Source organism: Phyllobates terribilis, unplaced genomic scaffold (genome assembly GCF_046119375.1).
Source record: "Phyllobates terribilis strain yellow unplaced genomic scaffold, ASM4611937v1 Scaffold_1__5_contigs__length_1240528914, whole genome shotgun sequence".
In the NCBI taxonomy this organism is placed as follows: domain Eukaryota; kingdom Metazoa; phylum Chordata; class Amphibia; order Anura; family Dendrobatidae; genus Phyllobates; species Phyllobates terribilis.
The window spans coordinates 1,215,677,461-1,215,703,484 of NW_027362761.1; the positions used below are offsets into that span (position 1 = coordinate 1,215,677,461).

General features: G+C 43.0%; 1 protein-coding gene across 3 annotated transcripts in view; it reads left to right on the top strand.

Annotated features, from left to right (window-relative positions):
- The first annotated feature begins 510 nt into the window (after positions 1-510).
- Positions 511-26,024, top strand: part of LOC141164434 (shootin-1-like) — an 89,729-nt gene continuing 64,215 nt past the window's right edge. For 2 of the 3 annotated variants that reach the window (XM_073649649.1, XM_073649660.1), the window contains exons 1-8: positions 513-786; positions 5,141-5,184; positions 7,465-7,504; positions 9,332-9,426; positions 10,099-10,249; positions 13,048-13,145; positions 13,417-13,498; positions 14,865-14,959. In XM_073649649.1, coding sequence (XP_073505750.1) covers positions 690-786; positions 5,141-5,184; positions 7,465-7,504; positions 9,332-9,426; positions 10,099-10,249; positions 13,048-13,145; positions 13,417-13,498; positions 14,865-14,959 — 702 coding nt within the window. In that variant the 5' untranslated portion in view covers positions 513-689. Of the gene's footprint in view, positions 787-5,140; positions 5,185-7,464; positions 7,505-9,331; positions 9,427-10,098; positions 10,250-13,047; positions 13,146-13,416; positions 13,499-14,864; positions 14,960-26,024 lie in introns of all 3 variants that reach the window. The other variant, XM_073649670.1, reaches the window with a different exon arrangement.

Here is a 26,024-nt window from a genome sequence, read left to right on the forward strand (position 1 = left end):
ACCGAACACTCCTGTACATGGCGGAGCTTGGTGAGAAAGCTGGATGGTCATTTACCCTACAGCTATCAATTGTGTATGGCCTTCAGATAGTTTAGATTGTAGGAAGCCGGTACAATCTCAGTGCCTAAAGTTGGGGCAACCAATTAATACACTTAAAGGGGTATTCCCATATCCAAGATCCCATCTCAATATGTAGTAGGTGTAATAATAATATTAGCACATACCTCCAAATAGAAATGTAGTATAGTTTGTCTGATTGGCTATGGCAGGACACTGCAGGACCTCAGGTATCCATGGTTACAACCACTGATATAGTGACAGTTAGTTAGCTAGCCTTTACTGGTCGTAACCATGGCTACTTAAGGTCCTGCAATGTCCTTAAGTAGCAAAAAAAACAAACAAAAACATAAATCCTTAAGAAAATAGAAAGACGACGTGGGATCCCTTAGCAGCTCGTCACAAGTCCATTCATACATTACATATTAAAAGCACAGTAAAGGCGGACGAGAACGAGGCCTCGGCCATAAAGTTCTGCTATGGGGAAGTGGCCGACTCCTGGCCGTGCCCAGCCCTGTCCACATTAGGAGAAGTGACGAAGGCTCTGAACCTGCAGGATCTGGGAGGGGAGTTTCAATTCTCTAATAATATAGAAATAAAGTAGAGAGAAGTTCCTGCTTTTACTCAAGAAGATGATGGCGGAGGCTGCGGTGGAGCCGGAGGCCGCGGTGGAGCCGGACGCTGACATTAATATCTCCTGCATAGAAGAGGAGCTCCGCCAGCTCACAGGTGGGATTACCATTATCCGGGGTCACGTTCTTCTGGGTTGTCCTGCAGCCACGGGCATGAACAGAAGTGTAATATAGAGGTAAATGTATAGTTCTGAATATACAGACATGTATAGCAAGGTGTATAGTAGTATATAGTAATGCACGTACACAAGGGTGCGTATAGTTTTATGGGTAGGGTGTACAGGGGTATATGTATTGATATACACTATATGGACAAAAATCTCGAGACACCTTAATGATAAACTTCCAGAAGCTTTTCTGACCTCCCTTTCTAAACCCATAGACATTAATATGAAGTATACCACAGCTGCAGGCTTATACATTGCAGGGAATATCTTCCGCAGGCAGCAGATTCCGCCGTGTTATACATTATATCGTGTGACCTCTCTTGTTTGTCACATTGCAGAAAACAGATCATTCTCCCTCAAAGTCAGAGCCGAGCCATTCTGCTGAAAGCTGAAATCTGCAACACTAATCTGCTCTTTCTCCATATTAATGTCTATGGATGTAGATGAGGACAGAGAAGCCCCCGAAGGTGGATGTGGGGGGCACATACTTTCCTCCATATTAATGTCTATGGATGTAGATGAGGATAGAGAAGCCCCCGAAGGTGGATGTGGGGGGGCACATACTTTCCTCCATATTAATGTCTATCGATGTAGATGAGGACAGAGAAGCCCCCGGAGGTGGATGTGGGGGGCACATACTTTCCTCCATATTAATGTCTATGGATGTAGATGAGGACAGAGAAGCCCCTGGAGATGGATGTGGGGGGCACATACTTTCCTCCATATTAATGTCTATGGATGTAGATGAGGATAGAGAAGCCCCCGAAGGTGGATGTGGGGGGCACATACTTTCCTCCATATTAATGTCTATCGATGTAGATGAGGACAGAGAAGCCCCTGGAGGTGGATGTGGGGGGCACATACTTTCCTCCATATTAATGTCTATGGATGTAGACGAGCACAGAGAAGTCCCCGGAGGTGGATGTGGGGGGCACATACTTTTCTCCATATTAATGTCTCTGGATGTAGGATGGGAGGTGAGGAGAGCTTCTGGAGGTGGATGTGGGGGGCACATACTTTCCTCCATATTAATGTGTATGGATGTAGATGAGAACAGAGAAGCCCCTGGAGGTGGATGTGGGGGGCACATACTTTTCTCCATATTAATGTCTATGGATGTAGATGAGGACAGAGAAGCCCCTGGAGGTGGATGTGGGGGGCACATACTTTTCTCTATATTAATGTCTATGCATGTAGATGAGGACAGAGAAGCCCCTGGAGGTGGATGTGGGGGGCACATACTTTCCTCCATATTAATGTCTATGGATGTAGATGAGGACAGAGAAGCCCCCGGAGGTGGATGTGGGGGGCACATACTTTCCTCCATATTAATGTCTATCGATGTAGATGAGGATAGAGAAGCCCCCGGAGGTGGATGTGGGGGGCACTTACTTTCCTCCATATTAATGTCTATGGATATATATGGAGGACAGAGAAGCCCCTGGAGATGGATGTGGGGGGCACATACTTTCCTCCATATTAATGTGTATGGATGTAGATGAGGACAGAGAAGCCCCCGGAGGTGGATGTGGGGGGCACATACTTTCTTCCATATTAATGTCTATGGATGTAGATGAGGACAGAGAAGCCCCTGGAGATGGATGTGGGGGGCACATACTTTCCTCCATATTAATGTCTATGGATGTAGAGGAGGACAGAGAAGCCCGCGGAGGTGGATGTGGGGGGCACATACTTTCTTCCATATTAATGTCTATGGATGTAGATGAGGACAGAGAAGCCCCCGGAGGTGGATGTGGGGGGCACTTACTTTCCTCCATATTAATGTCTATGGATATATATGGAGGACAGAGAAGCCCCTGGAGGTGGATGTGGGGGGCACATACTTTTCTCTATATTAATGTCTATGGATGTAGATGAGGACAGAGAAGCCCCTGGAGATGGATGTGGGGGGCACATACTTTTCTCTATATTAATGTCTATGGATGTAGATGAGGACAGAGAAGCCCCTGGAGGTGGATGTGGGGGGCACATACTTTCCTCCATATTAATGTCTATGGATGTAGATGAGGACAGAGAAGCCCCTGGAGATGGATGTGGGGGGCACATACTTTCCTCCATATTAATGTCTATGGATGTAGATGAGGACAGAGAAGCCCCTGGAGATGGATGTGGGGGGCACATACTTTCCTCCATATTAATGTCTATGGATGTAGATGAGGACAGAGAAGCCCCTGGAGATGGATGTGGGGGGCACATACTTTCCTCCATATTAATGTCTATGGATGTAGATGAGGACAGAGAAGCCCCTGGAGATGGATGTGGGGGGCACATACTTTCCTCCATATTAATGTCTATGGATGTAGATGAGGACAGAGAAGCCCCTGGAGGTGGATGTGGGGGGCACATACTTTCCTCCATATTAATGTCTATGGATGTAGATGAGGACAGAGAAGCCCCTGGAGATGGATGTGGGGGGCACATACTTTCCTCCATATTAATGTCTATGGATGTAGATGAGGACAGAGAAGCCCCTGGAGGTGGATGTGGGGGGCACATACTTTTCTCTATATTAATGTCTATGGATGTAGATGAGGACAGAGAAGCCCCTGGAGGTGGATGTGGGGGGCACATACTTTCCTCCATATTAATGTCTATGGATGTAGATGAGGACAGAGAAGCCCCTGGAGGTGGATGTGGGGGGCACATACTTTCCTCCATATTAATGTGTATGGATGTAGATGAGGACAGAGAAGCCCCCAGAGGTGGATGTGGGGGGCACATACTTTCTTCCATATTAATGTCTATGGATGTAGATGAGGACAGAGAAGCCCCCGGAGGTGGATGTGGGGGGCACTTACTTTCCTCCATATTAATGTCTATGGATATATATGGAGGACAGAGAAGCCCCCGGAGGTGGATGTGGGGGGCACATACTTTCTCCATATTAATGTCTATGGATGTAGATGAGGACAGAGAAGCCCCCGGAGGTGGATGTGGGGGGCACATACTTTTCTCCATATTAATGTCTATGAATGTAGATGAGGACAGAGAAGCCCCCGGAGGTGGATGTGGGGGGCACATACTTTCTCCATATTAATGTCTATGGATGTAGATGAGGACAGAGAAGCCCCTGGAGGTGGATGTGGGGGGCACATACTTTCCTCCATATTAATGTCTATGGATGTAGATGAGGACAGAGAAGCCCCTGGAGGTGGATGCGGGGGGCACATACTTTCTCCATATTAATGTCTATGGATGTAGATGAGGACAGAGAAGCCCCTGGAGGTGGATGTGGGGGGCACATACTTTTCTCCATATTAATGTCTATGGATGTAGATGAGGACAGAGAAGCCCCCGGAGGTGGATGTGGGGGGCACCTACTTTCCTCCATATTAATGTCTATGGATGTAGATGGAGGACAGAGAAGCCCCCGGAAGTGGATGTGGGGGGCACATACTTTCCTCCATATTAATGTCTATGGATATTTATGGAGGACAGATGAGCCACCGTAGGTGGATGTGGGGGGCACATACTTTCCTCCATATTAAGGTCTCTGGGGGTAGGATGGGAGGTCAGGAGAGCTTCTGGAGGTGGATGTGGGGGGCACATACTTTCCTCCATATTAATGTCTATGGATGTAGATGAGGACAGAGAAGCCCCTGGAGATGGATGTGGGGGGCACATACTTTCCTCCATATTAATGTCTATGGATGTAGATGAGGACAGAGAAGCCCCTGGAGGTGGATGTGGGGGGCACATACTTTCCTCCATATTAATGTCTCTGGAGGTAGGATGGGAGGTGAGGAGAGCTTCTGGAGGTGGATGTGGGGGCACATACTTTTCTCCATATTAATGTCTATGGATGTAGATGAGGACAGATGAGCCCCCGTAGGTGGATGTGGGGGGCACATACTTTTCTCCATATTAATGTCTATGGATGTAGATGAGGACAGATGAGCCCCCGTAGGTGGATGTTGGGGGCACATACTTTTCTCCATATTAATGTCTCTGGATGTAGGATGGGAGGTGAGGAGAGCTTCTGGAGGTGGATGTGGGGGGCACATACTTTCCTCCATATTAAGGTCTCTGGAGGTAGGATAAGAGGTCCGGAAAGCTCTTGGAGGTGGATGTGGGGGCACATACTTTTCTCCATATTAATGTCTATGGATATATATGGAGGACAGATGAGCCCCCGTAGGTGGATGTGGGGGGCACATACTTTCCTCCATATTAATGTCTCTGGAGGTAGGATGGGAGGTGAGGAGAGCTTCTGGAGGTGGGTCTCACACCACCCATCTGGTAACTGTTGCTCTTTGCCCCCAGATCTCCAGTTATCCAGCAGTTCCGAGTCGGACATCATCAGTGAGGTAATGTACTGAACTATATGGACTCCACCATTATGGAATATACAGTCATTCATCTCCGCTCCTGCACCCTACAGACAGCATGAACTGTACGTCAACATACAGGAGAATTAATGCTATGAAGATAAAATGGTCCTTACATTGAGGATATACCCAACGAGCACCACACAGAAGTGCCATGAAGTTGAACGTTATGACATCATTATTGGGTGGGTGGAGAATAAATGGAGTATTGATCTATTGTACCACCTCAGGAAAGACAGAAAAGGAAAAGTGTAGACAACTGATGACCAGAGGAAGGTGGGGTCATCTGCGGATGACATTAGTATGAGGAGGTGGGGAGGTTGGAGAGAGCTGGTGGCATCAGATTAAATGGACAGGGTAATCTGGAGAGAGTTGGGGACATCATTATGAAGAGGTTGGTTTATCTGGGAAGACTGCTGACATTAGAGGGTCCGGGTTATCTACGGAGGGCACATGACATCAGTATAACCAGCTGAAGTCACCTCAGAGGGCTCATGGCGTCAAAGTAAAGGAGTAGAGCCATCTGGAGAGGGCTGCTGACATGAGTATGAGAAGGTGGCATTATGTAGGAGGGCTGATGACCTCAGATTAAGGAGAAAGGTTATTTAGAGCAGCCTAGTGACATGTAGGTTTACCTACATAAAGCAGGTGACATCATTATGAACATGGGGGAGTCTGTGAGGATTATTGACATCAGATTAGGGGGTTACCTACAAAGAGCTAGAGAAGTGACATCAGTATGGGTGATTTTTTAGACCTGGTGACATCAGAGTGAGGGAAGGGTTATCAAGAGTGGGCTGGAGATATCAGAGAAAGTAGGAGGGGATTTTAAGAATGTGTAATAACTGAACGTTATCTGAGAAGACCTGGTGCCATCACAGTGACCGTGTTCCATAATCTGAAATTTTTATGAAACTTTTTTGTCACTTTTTCCCTTCCGTAAAGTTATTAGATGCTGATCATTGTGAAGACACGGGGGTCTCCCGTGGGTATAATACTACTCAGACAACACAGGGTGAGGGTAAAACTGTGTGGCAATACTTTATTGAACCACCAAACAGATAATAACATATAGAATAGTCCCAGAAAATACACAAGATTATGCAAAATTACACAATCTCACCCTTCCACTGACTCACTGGGATTAGAGCAGCTGCACTCAAAGGAGCTTCCAGGGCCAACTACCTCCACCAATGGAACCCCGATTTTGGCGGGCACCCACAGAGAGGAGGAAGCGACAAGTTTAGAAAGCTGACAGTCCATTAAGGTACGTGACCAGGTGACCAGGTGTGCTCAACCTGGCTTCTTAAAGCATATCCATGGGGGCCAGGTGACCGGAGGGTCCCAACCTGGCTAACCCAAACATTCCATGGGTTCCACGTGACCGGAGGGTCCCAACCTGACTACCTCAAACATCCCCATGGGGCCAGGTGACCGGAGGGTCCCAATCTGGCTTCTCCGAGCATATTCATAGGGGCCAGATGACCGGACGGTCCCAACCTGGCTACCCCACATATATCCATGGGACCAGGTGACCGGGTTGTTCCAACTTGGCTGCTCCGAACGCATACAGGAGTTCTGTGATAGTCAATGGAACATATCTGTATTGTTCCTGCCAGGGCTGTGGTCCCTTAAGCTGGCATCCTGTAGAATCTGTGTCTCTCTTGATGGAGCCATGTGTCCTAGCTGCTGTTCTGAAGAGTCTCTCTTGGCTGTGACTTTGTAAAGTCTCTCTGATACAGAGGCATATCCCCCTTCATATAATTCAAAACTGTCCTTTAAGACATTATCCACAGGTCAGGGGGGAGTTGAGATGAGTTTAACTCATTGTTAGAGCATCTAATCGATGTGCATAGTTTGTCCTCCTCTGTTCTCTGAGTCACCAAACTAGCTGGCCTGGTACAATATGTAATCAGCATATTAGCAAACATCATTGTTCCATGACCCTGTGTCCCTGTCCTTCAGAGATAACAGACAATAAACTATAGGAGCTGATATAACATGTAAATAACAGCCATTCATCAATTACCAAATATCAACTCAACCTACAAGAAGAGCCAACATTCAGACTCATGACAAAAGTCCATGTTTCTTGACCAACCAAAGAAAGAAACACATACATTTATAAGTCAACATATAGATAATAGCGTATTTCTCTTGGCCTACTGAATTTACGTCTGGTTAATTAAGATTAAATGCTGTGTCGTCACAATCATTTATAGTGGTAGTGTCTTATTCTGTTTTGTTCGTCTTTCACAGGATGAAGACAGTAGGAGGCAGCTCCAAGAATTTGCTGACTGTAGGTGTAGACCAAACTAAGAGTTTATCACCATTGTGTTATTGGTGGTTTCACATTCATTCATCCAACCATCTAAATATCTCATTGGAAACCCCAAGCAGCTTCTGTGGGGCCCATGGAGAGGTGTGAAGGATCAGCCAGGGTCGGGTCTTGTCATGAATGTCATATGGTTAATGATATTTGACACGCCCCCTGGGCCAGTGCTGTAGTGCGGCGCGCGTGCGCGCGGGGAATACCCGGAGCCGGATCCGATGGGGGTAGTAGTCTTCGTGTGGCGGTGACCCGGTCCGTGCCCAGGGTGGTCAAACTAAGTGGCAGTTATTGGTATGATGGTATTAGTGTCCGACTACGCCACCCGTTGAATACGGCTATGAAGCCGCCGCTGCAGGGCAGTCCGCTGAGGCCGGTGGTACGGATGTGCAGCGTGGATGGTATAACCCCCAACGGGAGGGGTATAGCCTCAGGGCAGCTGATGAAGCAGGAAAAGATGATAGTGGTAGTGGTGGTGTGACAAGGAAGCTCAGAGACGTGCAATTGCAGTTTTCACAGCTTTACTCACAGTTCTTTATCAGGTCCCTTGTGTACAGCTAGGACCACCCGAGCCGTGCTGCGTCCACCAGGTGCGGGACTCGGCCAACTCCCAGGCAGTTCCAGAGCGTGGTCCTGAGCTCCCCTCTCTTCCTTTCTACTGGCCGTCCCCACCAGGGATCCACCTTTGTCCAGCTCCCTCGGGCCTTCTGGTGGTGAAACCTTTCCCGGTTTCCCTGACCCTATATGGTATGCCTTCCTGGTAGATATGGCGAGGGGTCGCGCCAAAACTTGTCCACGACCTCCGGTTCCTGGCTAAGGATAATTGGCCTTCACCAGTTTGGGATCCGGCACCCTGTTCTGCCAACCCTTCACCCGTTATTCCGTGGGATCTTAGGGTTCCCTCTTTTCTTGCGTCTCTGGGCCTTTCCTGGTGTTTCTGTTCCTTCTTCCTCTTACTTCTCTCTCTCTCTCTGCTTCAGGCCTCCACTCCAGGCCTGACTCTGGAGTTGGGCCCAGACTGAGCCACAGCTCCCTATCAGCCCTCTCTGGCTGAGCTCCTCTCTGCACAGAACAGACCCTGATCTAAGATGGTGCCCACCTATATACTCCCTTCTGACACCCGAGCCCAGGTGACGAGCAACCAATGGGCTCCTACCTCTGCCCAGAGTCCCTCCCCTCTCTGCTCCTACACCACTAGGATGTTCCTCCCCCCTCCCCACTCCAGCCAGGGACAGAAGCTGTCGTACCTGCACATCTATCTGGTGGGAGTACCGTTGATCTGTCCCCCGGAAATGGGGTGAGTGTAGTGCATGCAGCTATCTGAGCTCAGTTCCACACTCCATCCTTACCCGGGAGTGGAATACCACACCTCTGGTCTGAGGTGCAATACCCCTGTAGCAGCCGAGTCCTCGGGGTGCTACATATTCACCTAGGATACAATACTTCTGATGGTGGCATGTTGCATGGTGTGACGAGCTCCGGGAAATCGGTGGGTTCTTGCTCCCTTGGAATTGGTCATCAACTTGTGGGGACTGGAATGACTATGAGATTGTTGATTGGGCTCTGGGACCATCATAATGATGTCACTGGCACATTGGCCAGGATGACATTTGTGGATCTGGGATGGCTATGAGGGTATCAGCTCGAAATACTGCTTCTTAGACCTGTTCTGTCCCACAAAGCAAAGGACCTGGTTGATGATACTGGGCTGATGTTTCATTATTTAATTCATTATTATCGTTATTATTATTTATTTTTTCAGAATATTATTTTTATGGTCTCGTATATTTTTTGCAGTATCACAGAAGCTTCTGGGTGAATCCACAATACCGGAAGCCGAGTATAAGACTGAGCTGAGAAGTGAGGAGCGGGCCAAGGAGCTTACAACTCAGGTCAATACCGAAACAAGAAGAAATAAAAAAAAAATCAAGAACAATGGTCAAAGAAATCTGAGAAGACAGAAAATAGAGAAAATTCACCTGTAGTCTCCATGTTTCTGGCTATTGGCAGAGGAGGGATCGGGATCCAACTTTTTAGATAATCCCTACTTGTTAGAAGGATATTTTGACGATATTACAAAGTGCCTACCTGCTGGGATCCTCAGTGATCAGTTGTGATCGGTGGAGAAACCTTGTAGCGAGTGTTTAGTTTTCCTGCAGTGCCACCATTGGAGAAATTAAGTATTACACTCTGCACATTCATATCAATGAGGCAGTCTGTGTGATACAAAACAATACAGGTCCTCCAGAGCGAGAGACATTCCAAATATCCACTCTCCGCTCTGGCCAAGAAATAAAGGTCTTGAAAATAGTAGGAGCGCCTATATTATTACATTTAATTCATAAAATATTCAATAGAAAATATGGAAAACGATTTTATATTTTTTGAGGTTCATGTCGATTGTCACAACTCCGGGTCAAAATTTTTCTCTACTTTATGATGGTTTTTGATATCTTCCATCTAATGCTTGAAATTACATGAAAACATAAAAAAAAAAAAAAAAAAAAAAAAAGTGCTAGCGGTCGAGAATCTAGAACATCCATCAGATTCTCTTTGGATTTCAGGACGAAAATCTGAACGTGACTGAGGTCGATCAATGTATTTTTCCGATTCTGAGCGAGCAGCCGGTAGACGTCCGGCTTGTCGACATCGGAGGCTACTCTATGACGGAGGCGAACACGGACTCTTCTTATGAGGACCAACAAATAATTGCAGGTAAACCATGGCCAAATGTGCAACTATGTCCATGGCGAGTATTGACTTGGTGTGAAGACTGATGGATCTCCGGTCCCCGAGGGTCCTGGGAAAGATCGGTGGTGTCAATGTCCATGAGTTTGACCTCTCATTTTATAGTTTGTGTACTTTTACCTTAAATATTAAGCTCCGGTAGGACCACAGGGCTGTCTACTAAGCCTGGCATTAGGGTAAACTTACCGGCCAATTCATTAAACATTTTGCGCTAAAAATAAAAAAGTTGGGGGTTTTGTGAATTTTGGGATTTTTTTCACAAATTTTTTAAAAATGGGCAATTTATTGGAAGCTGAACTAGTCTAATAAATTCTCTAAAACTATGCCACAAAATTGGCATAAATTCTAGATGGATTATAATTTAATCTTGATTAATCCCCCCCCCTGAAAAGGAATGTGTCTGGCTGCACTAGGACATACCCATTTCCAATAAGTCTCACCCACTATATAAAAATTCTGGAGCTCTGGCATAGAAGTATGCCAAAAGTGACTACCGTATATATTTTGTGCACCTACATGTTGTACAAAAAAATAGCGATTTTTTTTTTTTTTTACTGCCAGAAAACTGGTGGAAAATGCTTGAAAAATCGGCCCCTAAATATAGAAAAACATTGCAAAATGTCATGCCTTTTTTTCCCACATCCCCATCATAAAAAAATAAAAAATGATATAAATTATCTAAATAATTTATAAGTAGCCCTGAGTCCCAAAAATTATAATTTCTATAGAAAACCTCATACAACCATGACAGTAAAAAAAAAAAAGATTGAAGAACGTTAAAGGTAAAAAAAGGATAAAAACTAAAAAAAATATGTGTTCCTTAAAGGGTTATTCCCAACATTTAAAGTTATCTCCTACACATAAGATAGGTAAATGATTGCAAATTTGTGACTGGGACCCCCAAAATCACAACCACTGGATTCATGCCATAAAGATCTATCTGTAAGGGGGTGCACTGCCCGAAGAAGGCTGCCAGCTCTTAAAAAGGCTTCCACAGGTAGACTTTACACCCGACACTCAATCTAGTAGATTTTGAAAATCCCTGGCCTTCACCCATTATACAGGGTTCTTGATTTACGCACGGGTGCCAGAATTACATCCATGAAAGGGCTGCTGGCCGGTGTAGTGACCTGGCAGAAAATGGTCAGAAACGCCAGAAGGTTAAAGACAGGATGATAATGAGATGGCTACAGTGTAATCACAAACATGGGCTGAGGTCAAGGATGGGAATAGGCTGTGAACCATAAGTCTAACCTATATCTGGCAACTACAAGCAGGGATCTATGAGATTATATATTATTCAGTGGGGAAGATAAGTATTTGATACGCTGCCGATTTTGCAAGTTTTCCCACCTACAAAGAATGGAGAGGTCTGTACTTTTTATCGTAGGTCACTTCACCTGTGAGAGACAGAATCTTGAAAAAAAAATTTAAAAAATCACATTGTAGGATTTTTACATAATTAATTTGCATTTTATTGCCTGAAATAAGTATTTGATACAATAGAAAAACAGAACTTAATATTTGGTCCAGAAACCTTTGTTTGCAATTACAGGGGTCAGACGTTTCCTGTAGTTCTTGACCAGGTTTGCACACACTGCTGCAGGGATTTTGGCCCCCTCCTCCATACAGATCTTCTCCAGATCTTTCAGGTTTCGGGGCTGTCGCTGGGCAATATTGAGTTTGAGCTCCCTCCAAAGATTTTCTATTAAGTTCAGGTCTGTGGACTGGCTAGGCCACTCCAGGACGTTGAAATGCTTTTTACAGAGCCACTCAGCCTCGACCCATCTTCAATCCTCTTACTGAGGGAAGGAGGTTGTTGGCCAAACTCTCGCAATACATGACCCCATCCATCCTCCCTTCAATACGGTGCAGTCGTCCTGTCCTTTTTGCAGAAAACCACTCCCAAAGTATGATGCTTCCCCCACCATGCTTCACGGTTGGGACGATGTTCTTGTAGTTGTACTCATCCTTCTTCTTCCTCCAAACACGGCAAGTGGAGTTCATACCAAAAAGTTCTATTTTTGTCTCATCTGACCACATGACCTTCTCCCATGTCTCCTCTTATCAGCCAGATGGTCATTGGCGAACTTCACAGGCCTGAACATGTGCTGGCATGAGCAGGGGGACACTGCGTGCCCTGCAGGATTTTAATCCATGACGGCGTAGTGTTACTAACGGTAATGTTTGAGACTGTGGTCCCAGCTCTCTTCAGGTCATTGCCCAAGTCCTCCCATGTAGCTCTGGGCTGATTCCTGACCTTTCTCGTAATCATTCTTACCCCACAAGGTGAGATCTTGCATGGAGCCCCAGACCGAGGAAGATTGACAGTCATCTTGTGGTTCTTCCATTTTCTAATAATTGTGCCAACAGTTGTTGCCTTCTCACCAAGCTGCTGCCTATTGTCCTGCAGCCCATCCCAGCCTTGTACAGGTCTACAATTTTGTCTCTGGTGTCCTTAGACAGCTGTTTAGTCTTGGCCATGGTGGAGAGGTTGGAGTTTGATTGATTCAATGTGTGGACAGGTGTCTTTTATACAGGTAATGGGTTCAAACAGGTGCAACTAATACAGGTAATGAGTGCAGAGTAGGAGGCTTCTTAAAGTAAAACTAACAGGTCTGTGAGAGGCAGAATTCTTGCTGGTTGGTCGGTGATCAAATACTTATTTAAGCCCCCTGTCAGAATACTAGACAGATCTGCTCCAGTATAATACTGCGTTGCCCTTAATGTAGGTGATAGCTTTTTTTTTGTTTTTATCTTTCTAGATTTGAAGGAAAAAATCCAAAAATTGTCCAAAGAAAAGGAACAAATTGCATCTGAATTGCAAGAGCTAAGAATACAGACAACCAGGCTAAGCGAGGAGGTATGAAGATGAGAGATCTCAGAACTTACGGCCGGAGACGTGGAGGACACAGTTATGGATGGATGGTTTTCCACATCTTCATGTTCTCGGTTTCATAATTACTCTAAGTAGAATTTAAGGCTGAAATCAATAGAAAAATAGGAAAAATAAAATCCGCAGTTTGAAGTTTTAAAGAATAAGTCAGAATACACGGACATTTCACAAAGTGTCCACAATTTTAGACATATTAAGTTTTTATGTTTTCAATTTTATTTTTTATTTTTTTTTATAGCTTAAAAATGAAAAGCGGGAAAAAGAAGCCGTATGTACGAAACTGGAAAAAAGCCAAAATAAGTTTCTAAAGCTGAATAGAGGTGAGTGGCCCCAGAACTTTTCTGACCGTGTTCGCAGTCTCTGGCCGTCCTATAACTCTTCTCCATAGTTTGTATTGGCCGGTGATAGACGTTGCGTTTCTACTCTATGTCTCGTTCGGGACATTTATGGCATTTCTACAGGATAGGTAATTTTCTGGAGAGAGTTGGGAATATGTGGCCACCTCTCTGCTGCCAGTGGTGTATGACCGGGCACCGATCACGAGATAGAGGGTGGTCCCAGCTGTGCAGTCTCACAGGCCAACAATAGCCAGACCCCCAGACTTACCAACCTTCTGGAGCATCTGGGAGACTCCCAGGAAATAAAGTGGAGAATGCTGGACTTCCGAAAGATTTAGTAAATCTCCCATAAGCTGCAAAAAGCCTCGGGTCACAGATGGAGCCTCGGTGTCGGAGTGCTCAGTCTAGGGGTGTCGTAAAAAGTGCGAAAGGGACGTGGAGACATGGAGAAGGCTTGGAGGGGATCTGATCTCGTAAAAAGGAGCATGGAGAAAATTTTTAGAGCAACATCTTAAAAAGTTGGTAAATATGAGAAGAGCTCCAATGAGTCCGGCACAACCACAATATGCGCTCTCTATCTTTATAGTCTGCAGCTACCTTGTGACGGCACGGCGGAGCACTCACCACACCTTACCTTTCCATAGACGTTAGGACCAGACTCTTTCTGGCCTTACTAAGAGTCTTCTGCAGCCGTCTTTGTACCATGATCATTGCAACATACAAAACATGAACATTCAAAATCCCAGCTGGCTGTATCGTAACATAACCCAACTAAGCGGCAAACGCCTGCAGTCCATGTGCTCCAAATGTGCCAGCATGCCGCGTGCACAAAGCCGTCTACAAACACTGAATATATCACATATAAACTGCATTACCGCCATATAGAATATATTTACAAAATTTAGGTATAGCCAATTCATGTGTGCCCACCAGCCACGACAAGGTGACCCTTTTTTTTTATTGGACCCTACTTTTTTGTTTTTGATATATACCTCTACCAAAACCTTGCAGTATATACATCCCACCAAAGAACGCTGCAGTCACTGTGTGCACTAAGATGTCTGCAGACACTGTATTAATGGAAAGTCGCTTTGTTGTGGCCGGTGGGCACAAGGGATTTGGCCAATTTGTGTGTCTACTACCGATTTCATCAGTATAATGCAGCGTAAAAGTCCTATATTCAGCGTTTGCATACATCTTGGTGCACAAAGCGGCTGTTGTATTCTTTCGTTTGCAGTCACCTGTTCACATTTGACAAATTTTGCTAAGAGGTGCCGTTCAGTTTTTGTTTCTTCATGTGCTGAAAATGGAGGTTTTCACAAGTCAGCATCCTTTGTCTTCTGTCCAGTGTCGCTTGCGGTCACCCGGGAATACGCCGACGCTCTAGATGAGCTGGAACTGGAGCAAAGCTTAAGAGAAGAAGCAGAATCTTACGCCAGCAAGGTACAGGGATCGGGCAGATACAGATTAACACTTATTTCCAAATCCTCTTGGAAAGTTTGCGAGGCTCCCGGAAGACCTCCAGGGCTCTCAGAGCAGTTGCCAAATGTTCCTCATGGCCTTAAAGACTCCTAAAACCTCAGGTATGAACAGGGACCGTGCACATATTCCGGGGTATGGAGGAGCCATGAAGCCATTTAGGGTCAGGAACTGAAATAGGACGTGACTTCCCCTCCCGTGGGCGCGGGATGAGTTGGCATCTTGGTTATTTAGGGATCTGCTTGAGTTCTTCTCTTTTTGGTAAATTGTGCAAAGTTCTTTCCCAATAACATAAGAGGACGGGGATATCTCTGATTGGGGGAAGGTGGATCAGTATTTATATGCTCAATGTTTAGATCGCCTTAACAGATCCCAGAAAAACCAAAGCACAAAAGGCGAAAGAGCAGGAAATATGGGATTCCTGGATAGATCGCGACCAAAGATGTGTTGTGTAACCTAAGATGGTAAAGAACTGGAGAAAAGGGCGAAAAACAGGTTACTGAAGTAGTAGGGAATATGGGATTCTGGGAGGCAGCTTTTAGGGCGGGAGGGTGAAGACCCAAAGTAGTATGAAAAAACTTCATGAAAAGTCAGTGAACTGGAGACAGAAGCAGAGGTAGAAGACACAAGAGCGTAAAGACATCAGACACATCTGGAGCATCAGAGGAGGAATCGATGGACTACTGCAACATCACTGTCTAGATAATTATCATAATGGTATGGGGACACGGATGTGAGGACATAAAGCAGGTAAATAAAGCCGCTGAGGAACCATTGTGTAGAAATATAATCTAATACTGCCCCTATGTACAAGAATATAACTACTATAATACTGCCCCATATGTACAAGAATATAACTACTGTAATACTGCCCCTATGTAAAAGAATATAACTACTATAATACTGCTCCTATGTAAAAGAATATAACTACTATAATACTGCCCCTATGTACAAGAATATAACTACTATAATACTGCCCCCTATGTAAAAGAATATAACTACTATAATACTGCTCCTATGTACAAGAATATAACTACTATAATACTGCCCCTATGTACAAGAATATAACTACTATAATACTGCCCCCTATGTAAAAGAATATAACTACTATAATACTGCTCCTATGTACAAGAATATAACTACTATAATACTGCCCCTATGTACAAGAATATAACTACTATAATACTGCTCCTATGTAAAAGAATATAACTACTATAATACTGCCCCTATGTACAAGAATATAACTACTATAATACTGCTCCTATGTAAAAGAATATAACTACTATAATACTGCCCCTATGTACAAGAATATAACTACTATAATACTGCCCCCTATGTAAAAGAATATAACTACTATAATACTGCTCCTATGTACAAGAATATAACTACTATAATACTGCCCCTATGTACAAGAATATAACTACTATAATACTGCCCCTATGTAAAAGAATATAACTACTATAATACTGCTCCTATGTAAAAGAATATAACTACTATAATACTGCCCCTATGTACAAGAATATAACTACTATAATACTGCCCCCTATGTAAAAGAATATAACTACTATAATACTGCTCCTATGTACAAGAATATAACTACTATAATACTGCCCCTATGTACAAGAATATAACTACTATAATACTGCCCCCTATGTAAAAGAATATAACTACTATAATACTGCTCCTATGTACAAGAATATAACTACTATAATACTGCCCCTATGTACAAGAATATAACTACTATAATACTGCTCCTATGTACAAGAATATAACTACTATAATACTGCCCCTATGTACAAGAATATAACTACTATAATACTGCTCCCTATGTACAAGAATATAACTACTATAATACTGCCCCCTATGTACAAGAATATAACTACTATAATACTGCCCCTATGTACAAGAATATAACTACTATAATACTGCCCCTATGTACAAGAATATAACTACTATAATACTGCCCCCTATGTACAAGAATATAACTACTATAATACTGCCCCCTATGTACAAGAATATAACTACTATAATACTGCTCCCTATGTAAAAGAATATAACTACTATAATACTGCTCCTATGTACAAGAATATAACTACTATAATACTGCTCCCTATGTACAAGAATATAACTACTATAATACTGCCCCTATGTACAAGAATATAACTACTATAATACTGCCCCTATGTACAAGAATATAACTACTATAATACTGCCCCCTATGTACAAGAATATAACTACTATAATACTGCTCCCTATGTAAAAGAATATAACTACTATAATACTGCCCCCTATGTACAAGAATATAACTACTATAATACTGCTCCCTATGTAAAAGAATATAACTACTATAATACTGCTCCCTATGTAAAAGAATATAACTACTATAATACTGCCCCTATGTACAAGAATATAACTACTATAATACTGCCCCCTATGTAAAAGAATATAACTACTATAATACTGCTCCTATGTACAAGAATATAACTACTATAATACTGCCCCCTATGTACAAGAATATAACTACTATAATACTGCCCCTATGTACAAGAATATAACTACTATAATACTGCCCCTATGTACAAGAATATAACTACTATAATACTGCCCCCTATGTACAAGAATATAACTACTATAATACTGCTCCCTATGTAAAAGAATATAACTACTATAATACTGCCCCCTATGTACAAGAATATAACTACTATAATACTGCTCCCTATGTAAAAGAATATAACTACTATAATACTGCTCCCTATGTAAAAGAATATAACTACTATAATACTGCCCCTATGTACAAGAATATAACTACTATAATACTGCCCCCTATGTAAAAGAATATAACTACTATAATACTGCTCCTATGTACAAGAATATAACTACTATAATACTGCCCCCTATGTACAAGAATATAACTACTATAATACTGCCCCTATGTACAAGAAAATAACTACTATAATACTGCCCTGTATGTACAAGAATATAACTACTATAATACTGCTCCTATGTACAAGAATATAACTACTATAATACTGCCCCTATGTACAAGAATATAACTACTATAATACTGTCCCCTATGTACAAGAATATAACTACTATAATACTGCCCCCTATGTAGAAGAATATAACTGCTATAATACTGCTCCTATATACAAGAATATAACTACTATAATACTGCTCCTGTGTACAATAATATAACTACTATAATACTGCCCCCTATGTACAAGAATATAACTACTATAATACTGCTCCTATGTAAAAGAATATAACTACTATAATACTGCCCCCCATGTACAAGAATATAACTACTATAATACTGCCCCTATGTACAAGAATATAACTACTATAATACTGCTCCTATGTACAAGAATATAACTACTATAATACTGCCCCTATGTACAAGAATATAACTACTATAATACTGCTCCCTATGTACAAGAATATAACTACTATAATACTGCCCCCTATGTACAAGAATATAACTACTATAATACTGCCCCTATGTACAAGAATATAACTACTATAATACTGCCCCTATGTACAAGAATATAACTACTATAATACTGCCCCCTATGTACAAGAATATAACTACTATAATACTGCTCCCTATGTAAAAGAATATAACTACTATAATACTGCCCCTATGTACAAGAATATAACTACTATAATACTGCCCCCTATGTAAAAGAATATAACTACTATAATACTGCTCCTATGTACAAGAATATAACTACTATAATACTGCCCCCTATGTACAAGAATATAACTACTATAATACTGCCCCTATGTGCAAGAATATAACTACTATAATACTGCTCCTATGTATAAGAATATAACTACTATAATACTGCCCCCCATGTACAAGAATATAACTACTATAATACTGCTCCTATGTACAAGAATATAACTGCTATAATACTGCCCCCTATGTACAAGAATATAACTACTATAATACTGCTCCTATGTACAAGAATATAACTACTATAATACTGCTCCTATGTACAAGAATATAACTACTATAATACTGCCCCTATGTACAAGAATATAACTACTATAATACTACTCCTATGTATAAGAATATAACTACTATAATACTGCCCCATGTACAAGAATATAACTACTATAATACTGCCCCTATGTACAAGAATATAACTACTATAATACTGCCCCCTATGTACAAGAATATAACTACTATAATACTGCCCCTATGTACAAGAATATAACTACTATAATACTGCTCCCTATGTACAAGAATATAACTACTATAATACTGCACCTATGTACAAGAATATAACTACTATAATACTGCCCCCTATGTACAAGAATATAACTACTATAATACAGCCCCCTATGTACAAGAATATAACTACTATAATACAGCCCCCTATGTACAAGAATATAACTACTATAATACTGCCCCCTATGTACAAGAATATAACTACTATAATACTGCTCCTATGTACAAGAATATAACTACTATAATACTGCCCCTATGTACAAGAATATAACTACTATAATACTGCCCCCTGTGTACAAGAATATAATTACTATAATACTGCTCCCTATGTACAAGAATATATCTACTATAATACTGCCCCCTATGTACAAGAATATATCTACTACAATACTGCCCCCTATGTACAAGAATATATCTACTACAATACTGCCCCCTATGTACAAGAATATAACTACTATAATACTGCCCCCTATGTACAAGAATATAACTACTATAATACTGCTCCTATGTACAAGAATATAACTACTATAATACTGCTCCTATGTACAAGAATATAACTATTATAATACTGCCCCCTGTGTACAAGAATATAACTACTATAATACTGCTCCCTATGTACAAGAATATAACTACTATAATACTGCCCCCTATGTACAAGAATATAACTACTACAATACTGCCCCCTATGTACAAGAATATAACTACTATAATACTGCCCCCTATGTACAAGAATATAACTACTATAATACTGCTCCTATGTACAAGAATATAACTACTATAATACTGCCCCTATCTACAAGAATATAACTACTATAATACTGCCCCTATGTACAAGAATATAACTACTATAATACTGCTCCTATGTACAAGAATATAACTACTATAATACTGCCCCTATGTACAAGAATATAACTACTATAATACTGCCCCCTATGTACAAGAATATAACTACTATAATACTGCCCCTATGTACAAGAATATAACTACTATAATACTGCCCCTATGTACAAGAATATAACTACTATAATACTGCTCCTATGTACAAGAATATAACTACTATAATACTGCCCCCTATGTACAAGAATATAACTACTATAATACTGCCCCTATGTACAAGAATATAACTACTATAATACTGCCCCTATGTACAAGAATATAACTACTATAATACTGCTCCTATGTACAAGAATATAACTACTATAATACTGCCCCTATGTACAAGAATATAACTACTATAATACTGCTCCTATGTACAAGAATATAACTACTATAATACTGCCCCTATGTACAAGAATATAACTACTATAATACTGCCCCCTATGTACAAGAATATAACTACTATAATACTGCCCCTATGTACAAGAATATAACTACTATAATACTGCCCCTATGTACAAGAATATAACTACTATAATACTGCCCCTATCTACAAGAATATAACTACTATAATACTGCCCCTATGTACAAGAATATAACTACTATAATACTGCTCCTATGTACAAGAATATAACTACTATAATACTGCCCCTATGTACAAGAATATAACTACTATAATACTGCCCCCTATGTACAAGAATATAACTACTATAATACTGCCCCTATGTACAAGAATATAACTACTATAATACTGCTCCTATGTACAAGAATATAACTACTATAATACTGCCCCTATGTACAAGAATATAACTACTATAATACTGCCCCCTATGTACAAGAATATAACTACTATAATACTGCCCCTATCTACAAGAATATAACTACTATAATACTGCCCCTATGTACAAGAATATAACTACTATAATATTGCTCCTATGTACAAGAATATAACTACTATAATACTGCCCCCTATGTACAAGAATATAACTACTATAATGATCTTTTTATTTAAAACTGACAACCAAATATTACAGAATAATTACATTAAAATCACAAAATAATAAATATTAAAGAAAATAAATACTGTGTTGTTACATCACTTACACAATAATATTAGATAACATTGATAAATCCCGCCACATGAATGTTCCTCCAGTTCACATTACCTGAGTTAATCTTTATGTCCTTCTTATACACTGACTTGAGACTTTCCAGGATCTTATACCTGACACTATCACAGGACAGGACCTCCTTATTGATGAGCAGGCAGCACCGTGCGCACCACAGATGATAGATGGTCACCACATTTATTACATATAGTGAGCTGCGGTTATACGCCCTGAGCTCAGGCTGGAAGTCCCCGTACAGCAGCTGACCATACGACTGTCCCACCAGGTGCGGTAACTTTAGGGACAAGGACACACACTCCCATACCTGCATACTGAAGGGACACTCTAGCAGCAGATGCTCCATGGTCTCCTGTATATGGGGACACTCTAGCAGCAGATGCTCCATGGTCTCCTGTATATGGGGACACTCTTCTCTAGGACAGGATCTGTCTGATACATTCCTGCACTTTAGGTTATCTCTGACGTACATCTTACCATGGAGCCCCAGCCACGCCACATCTCTCATATGAGTGGGAACTCTGGGATCTAGTACGTTTTTTGCAGCCTGTTTTACATCTAGACTTGGGGCGCCCCTCAATTGAACATGGACACTAAAGTGAGATGACAGCACGTTCTTATACAACTCCTTCCTACTGAGCTGCCTGACGTCCTCATACAGGATCCTCCATCTAATAACCTTACTTATTACATGGACACCATACCAAGAAACATTATTCTTTAGTCGTCCTGAGATTCTCTTGATGGGGTCCCCTACCGACCACACGGACACAAACTGCTGGATCTGGCTCTTAAACAAACAAGACCATGGCATCTTCTCTGAATTCTTACAAAAAGAGAAATTCTTCATAAGAAACATGAGATTAAAGAAGAGCTCAGGACAGGGCATGGAGAGACCACCCTCCTTATGGGGGAGATAGACAATGTTTCTCCTGACCACATTCACTCTGTTACCCCACAAGAAGTGAAAGAAGACATTGGTAAGTCTGGGGAGTAACACATCGGGCACAGGGAACACCACACTGATATAGAGGAAGAGCGGGAGCAGGAAGGTCTTCAGCAGGCGGACCTTCTCCAGATACGTCAGCTTCCAGTGTCTCCAGCTCTGCACCTTCTGCTCACACACCACCAGCTTCTCCTCCCAGTTCACCTTCCCATCATCTACAGCTCCAAACACTACTCCCAAAATCTTTATCTGACCCTGAACTGTTCTGAGGGGCACAGAGAAGACATCACTGTCACCCCCCAACCACAACGCCTCGCTCTTCTCCATGTTCACAGAGGAGTTAGACACATTGGAGAAGGCTGTCATCTCCTGCTGTAGAGCCGCACAGTCTTCTCTAGAAGACACCACCACCGACACGTCATCCGCATAGGCGCAGAACTTTACATCCTCCACTGTACTCTGCAGGCAACACCTCAGCCCTGTGAAACCTCTATGATCCTGCACTTTTCTGAGGAAAGGATCCAGACTAAAGACATACAACAATGGGCTGAGAGGACAGCCCTGCCTCACCCCTGACATGATCCTGAAGGGCTCAGCCAAGTGACCATTAATCAGCGGCAGGCTTACAGCCTCCTTATACAGAACCTGCAGCCACTGCACAAACCACACCGGGAGGCCATAGTGTAACAACACCTGGTACAGGTAGTCATGATGGACTCTATCAAAGGCTTTACTCTGGTCTAAGCCCACAATATACGCCCCCACATTGTGCTGCTTAATGTACATCACAGCTTCTCTCACCAGCAGCAACGAGTCCTCTATCGTCCGACCCTTCACACCACACGTCTGGTTGGCGATGATCAGCTCACCCGCCACCTCACTCAGCCGATAATACAAGATCTTGGCCAGGATTTTATAGTCAGTGTTTAGCAAAGACAGTGGATGCCAGTTCTTTACATCTTTTAGATTTCCCTTCTTTGCTAAGAGAACCAGAACAGATCTATACTGGGACTGTAGGAGCTTCCCTGCAGAGAGGCAATCATTATAAACCTGCACCAGGTCCGGAGCCAACAAGTCCCTGAACTCTTTGTAAAACTCGCTGGTCAGGCCGTCCAGTCCTGGGCTCTTGTTGGCCTTTAAGGAGTCAATGCTCCTCTTCACCTCATCCTCAGTTATGGGATCGGCCATACTATCTGCCTGCACCAGGTCTAACGTTGGTAGGGACACCCCCTTCAGATAGGCTTTAATGTCATCATTATCAATATGAGCCCCTTTATACAGATCTCTATAATAATCCCCAATGATCCTGTGGACTTTCTCCGGCTCTGACTGCTCCACCCCATTCTCATCTAACAAGCCAGTGATCAGCTTCTTACTAACCCTGTTCTTACAGGCAATAAAGGGATCTGGGTTATGGACGCCCCAACTATCAAACTGTCCCTCCGCCTTGAGAGACTTGAGGCGATCGTACTGCAGCTCCCTCATCCGCTGCTTTATATGGCTGACGCTCCGTCTGTCCACCTCCTCATCACCATTCATCCTGCTGTATAGCCGGCTGAGGTGCAGTCTCAGGGCTGTGTATCTCATATAATCCATATTACTACGTCTCCTGGCTGCTCGTATAATAAACTGCTTGATGTCACTCTTCATGATCTCCCACCACTCAGCTGTGTCATCACACATACACTGGGTGGTCCTACGTTCATTATAGAATGTGGTGAAGGCCTCTCTGAACCGAGGATCTTGGACCACAGAGCTGTTCACCTTCCAGTACCCCTTTCCACAGACCACAGCTTGGGCCAGATCCAGCGTCACACTCACCATACAATGGTCCGAATACTCCAGGGGGCTGATCCTGTACTGAGAGCATCTCACCTCCCTCTTTATATACACCCGGTCTATCCTACTGGCATTACCACCCTTATGGTAAGTGTACGTCTAACTGGTATGATGAGACCCATAGGGGTCTACTAGGTGGGCCTGCTGGACTATATTATTAAGGAACGTCTCATCATATCTTAGTTGCTTATGACTGCTGGATCTGTCCACATTACAGGACACATTATTAAAGTCCCCACACAATATAAATACTTTAGATGTAAAGCAATATGGTTTCATGTGGTCAAATAGTTCCCTCCGCTCTTTCCTGGTCTGCGGAGTATAAATGTTTATCGCTCTATAATGGATGGAGTCCAATGTAAAGTCCAGCATCAGACAGCGGCCCGGACATATCTCCAGGACTCTGTCCACCTGGACATTCATGGTATTAAAGAGGACCCCCACACCATCATTTCTCTCCAGACCGAAGGACCAGTATGACGGCCCAAGTCTCCAGTCTCTCCTGGCTGCATACACATGAGCATTGCTCTTCAGATACGTCTCCTGCAAGAAGAAGACGTCAGATCTCTCGTCAGACAAACGCTGGTAAATCGCCTGCCGCCGGCTCACAGTCCTCACACTGTTCACATTAATGGAGTTTATTCTCAGCCGCATCCTGATCACTTAGACTTTTTGGTCTTCTTCCTCCTTCCACTGCTGTCACCTGTAGTGCCCCATCTCTTTGTGGACACGGGAAGGTCAGGATCCCCCTCATCAGAGACGTTTTCGAGGACGCATGAAGGACTTTGCTCCATTTGTGACTCTTCATCTTGGTCTTCTCCCAGCACATTGTAACGTCCAGGACTTATCGCCAGCACTGGAGGCTCAGAGGTTTTCTGTACTGTTGTGACTTTTCTAGTGGGATCCACAGATGCATTTTTTCTTTTTACGGTCACAAAGCCTTCCTCATCCACACTGGACAGTGCAGGCGGACTAACTGCTTCCACAGATGTACTGGGCTGATGTGTGGATGGTTTGGTGGCAGGCTTTCTGGACAACTTAGGCCTCTCTTTAACAACTGGCATTTTAGACCCTACTTTAGTGGCTGATCGAAGCTTAGGTCTTATTATAGTGGCTGATGGCGGTTTAGGTCTTCCTTTAGTGGCTGGTGGGCCTTTAGTTGGTTCTTCAGTGGCTGGTGGTCCTAGTAGTGCAGAATCTGTTAATACATGAGACTGTGGAGCAGGTTCACTGACACTGTGACTTCTGTCCTCATCCATACCAGCTTCTGGGACATCAGAACCTCCGGTGACATCTTCCTGAATAACTTCTGAGGAGGTCTGGCCATTATATTTATTGTGTTCTGCATGCCGGCAATCCCGGAACGTATGCCCTGGTTCTGAGCACAGATTACAGATGACGGGTCCTGTGCATTTGTCCTTTGTATGACCTGACTGTCCACATAATGAGCATGTGATACGAGAGCAGTTTATGGCGAGATGCCGGCCCCCACATCTATGGCACAGACGTGGCTGACCAGGGTAGTAGCAGATCCCCCTCTCTGAGCCCAGGTAGAAGGAGTGCGGCAGATGTCTGGTCACACCGCTCTCTTGTATCAGCTGGATTTTCAGTGTATATCCTCCATTCCATATCTGCTCCTCATCATAGATCTTGTCGGGATGACTTCTCACTATGCACTGCCGTTTAAGCCAGTGCTGCAGATCCGCCACCGCCACCACCTCAGACTGGAACAGGACAGTGGCCGTTATCTCCTGCGGCTTAGACAGCTGGATACAATGGAGGTGATCCCAGATCTCATCTTCTCTGGTGTCATTATAGATGTTCCAGAACAAATCCAGATCGCACTGAAGCTTAAAGCTGATGTCATAGATCCTGCTGGATGGGATATGGATCAGAGCGTAGACCTCAGACGCATTGAACTTCATGAAGTCTTTTAGGAGAATTTTCCCAATGTAAATTCTGGATGGGATGTTCTCCTCTGGTCCTGTGTATTTTATCCTGACTGCG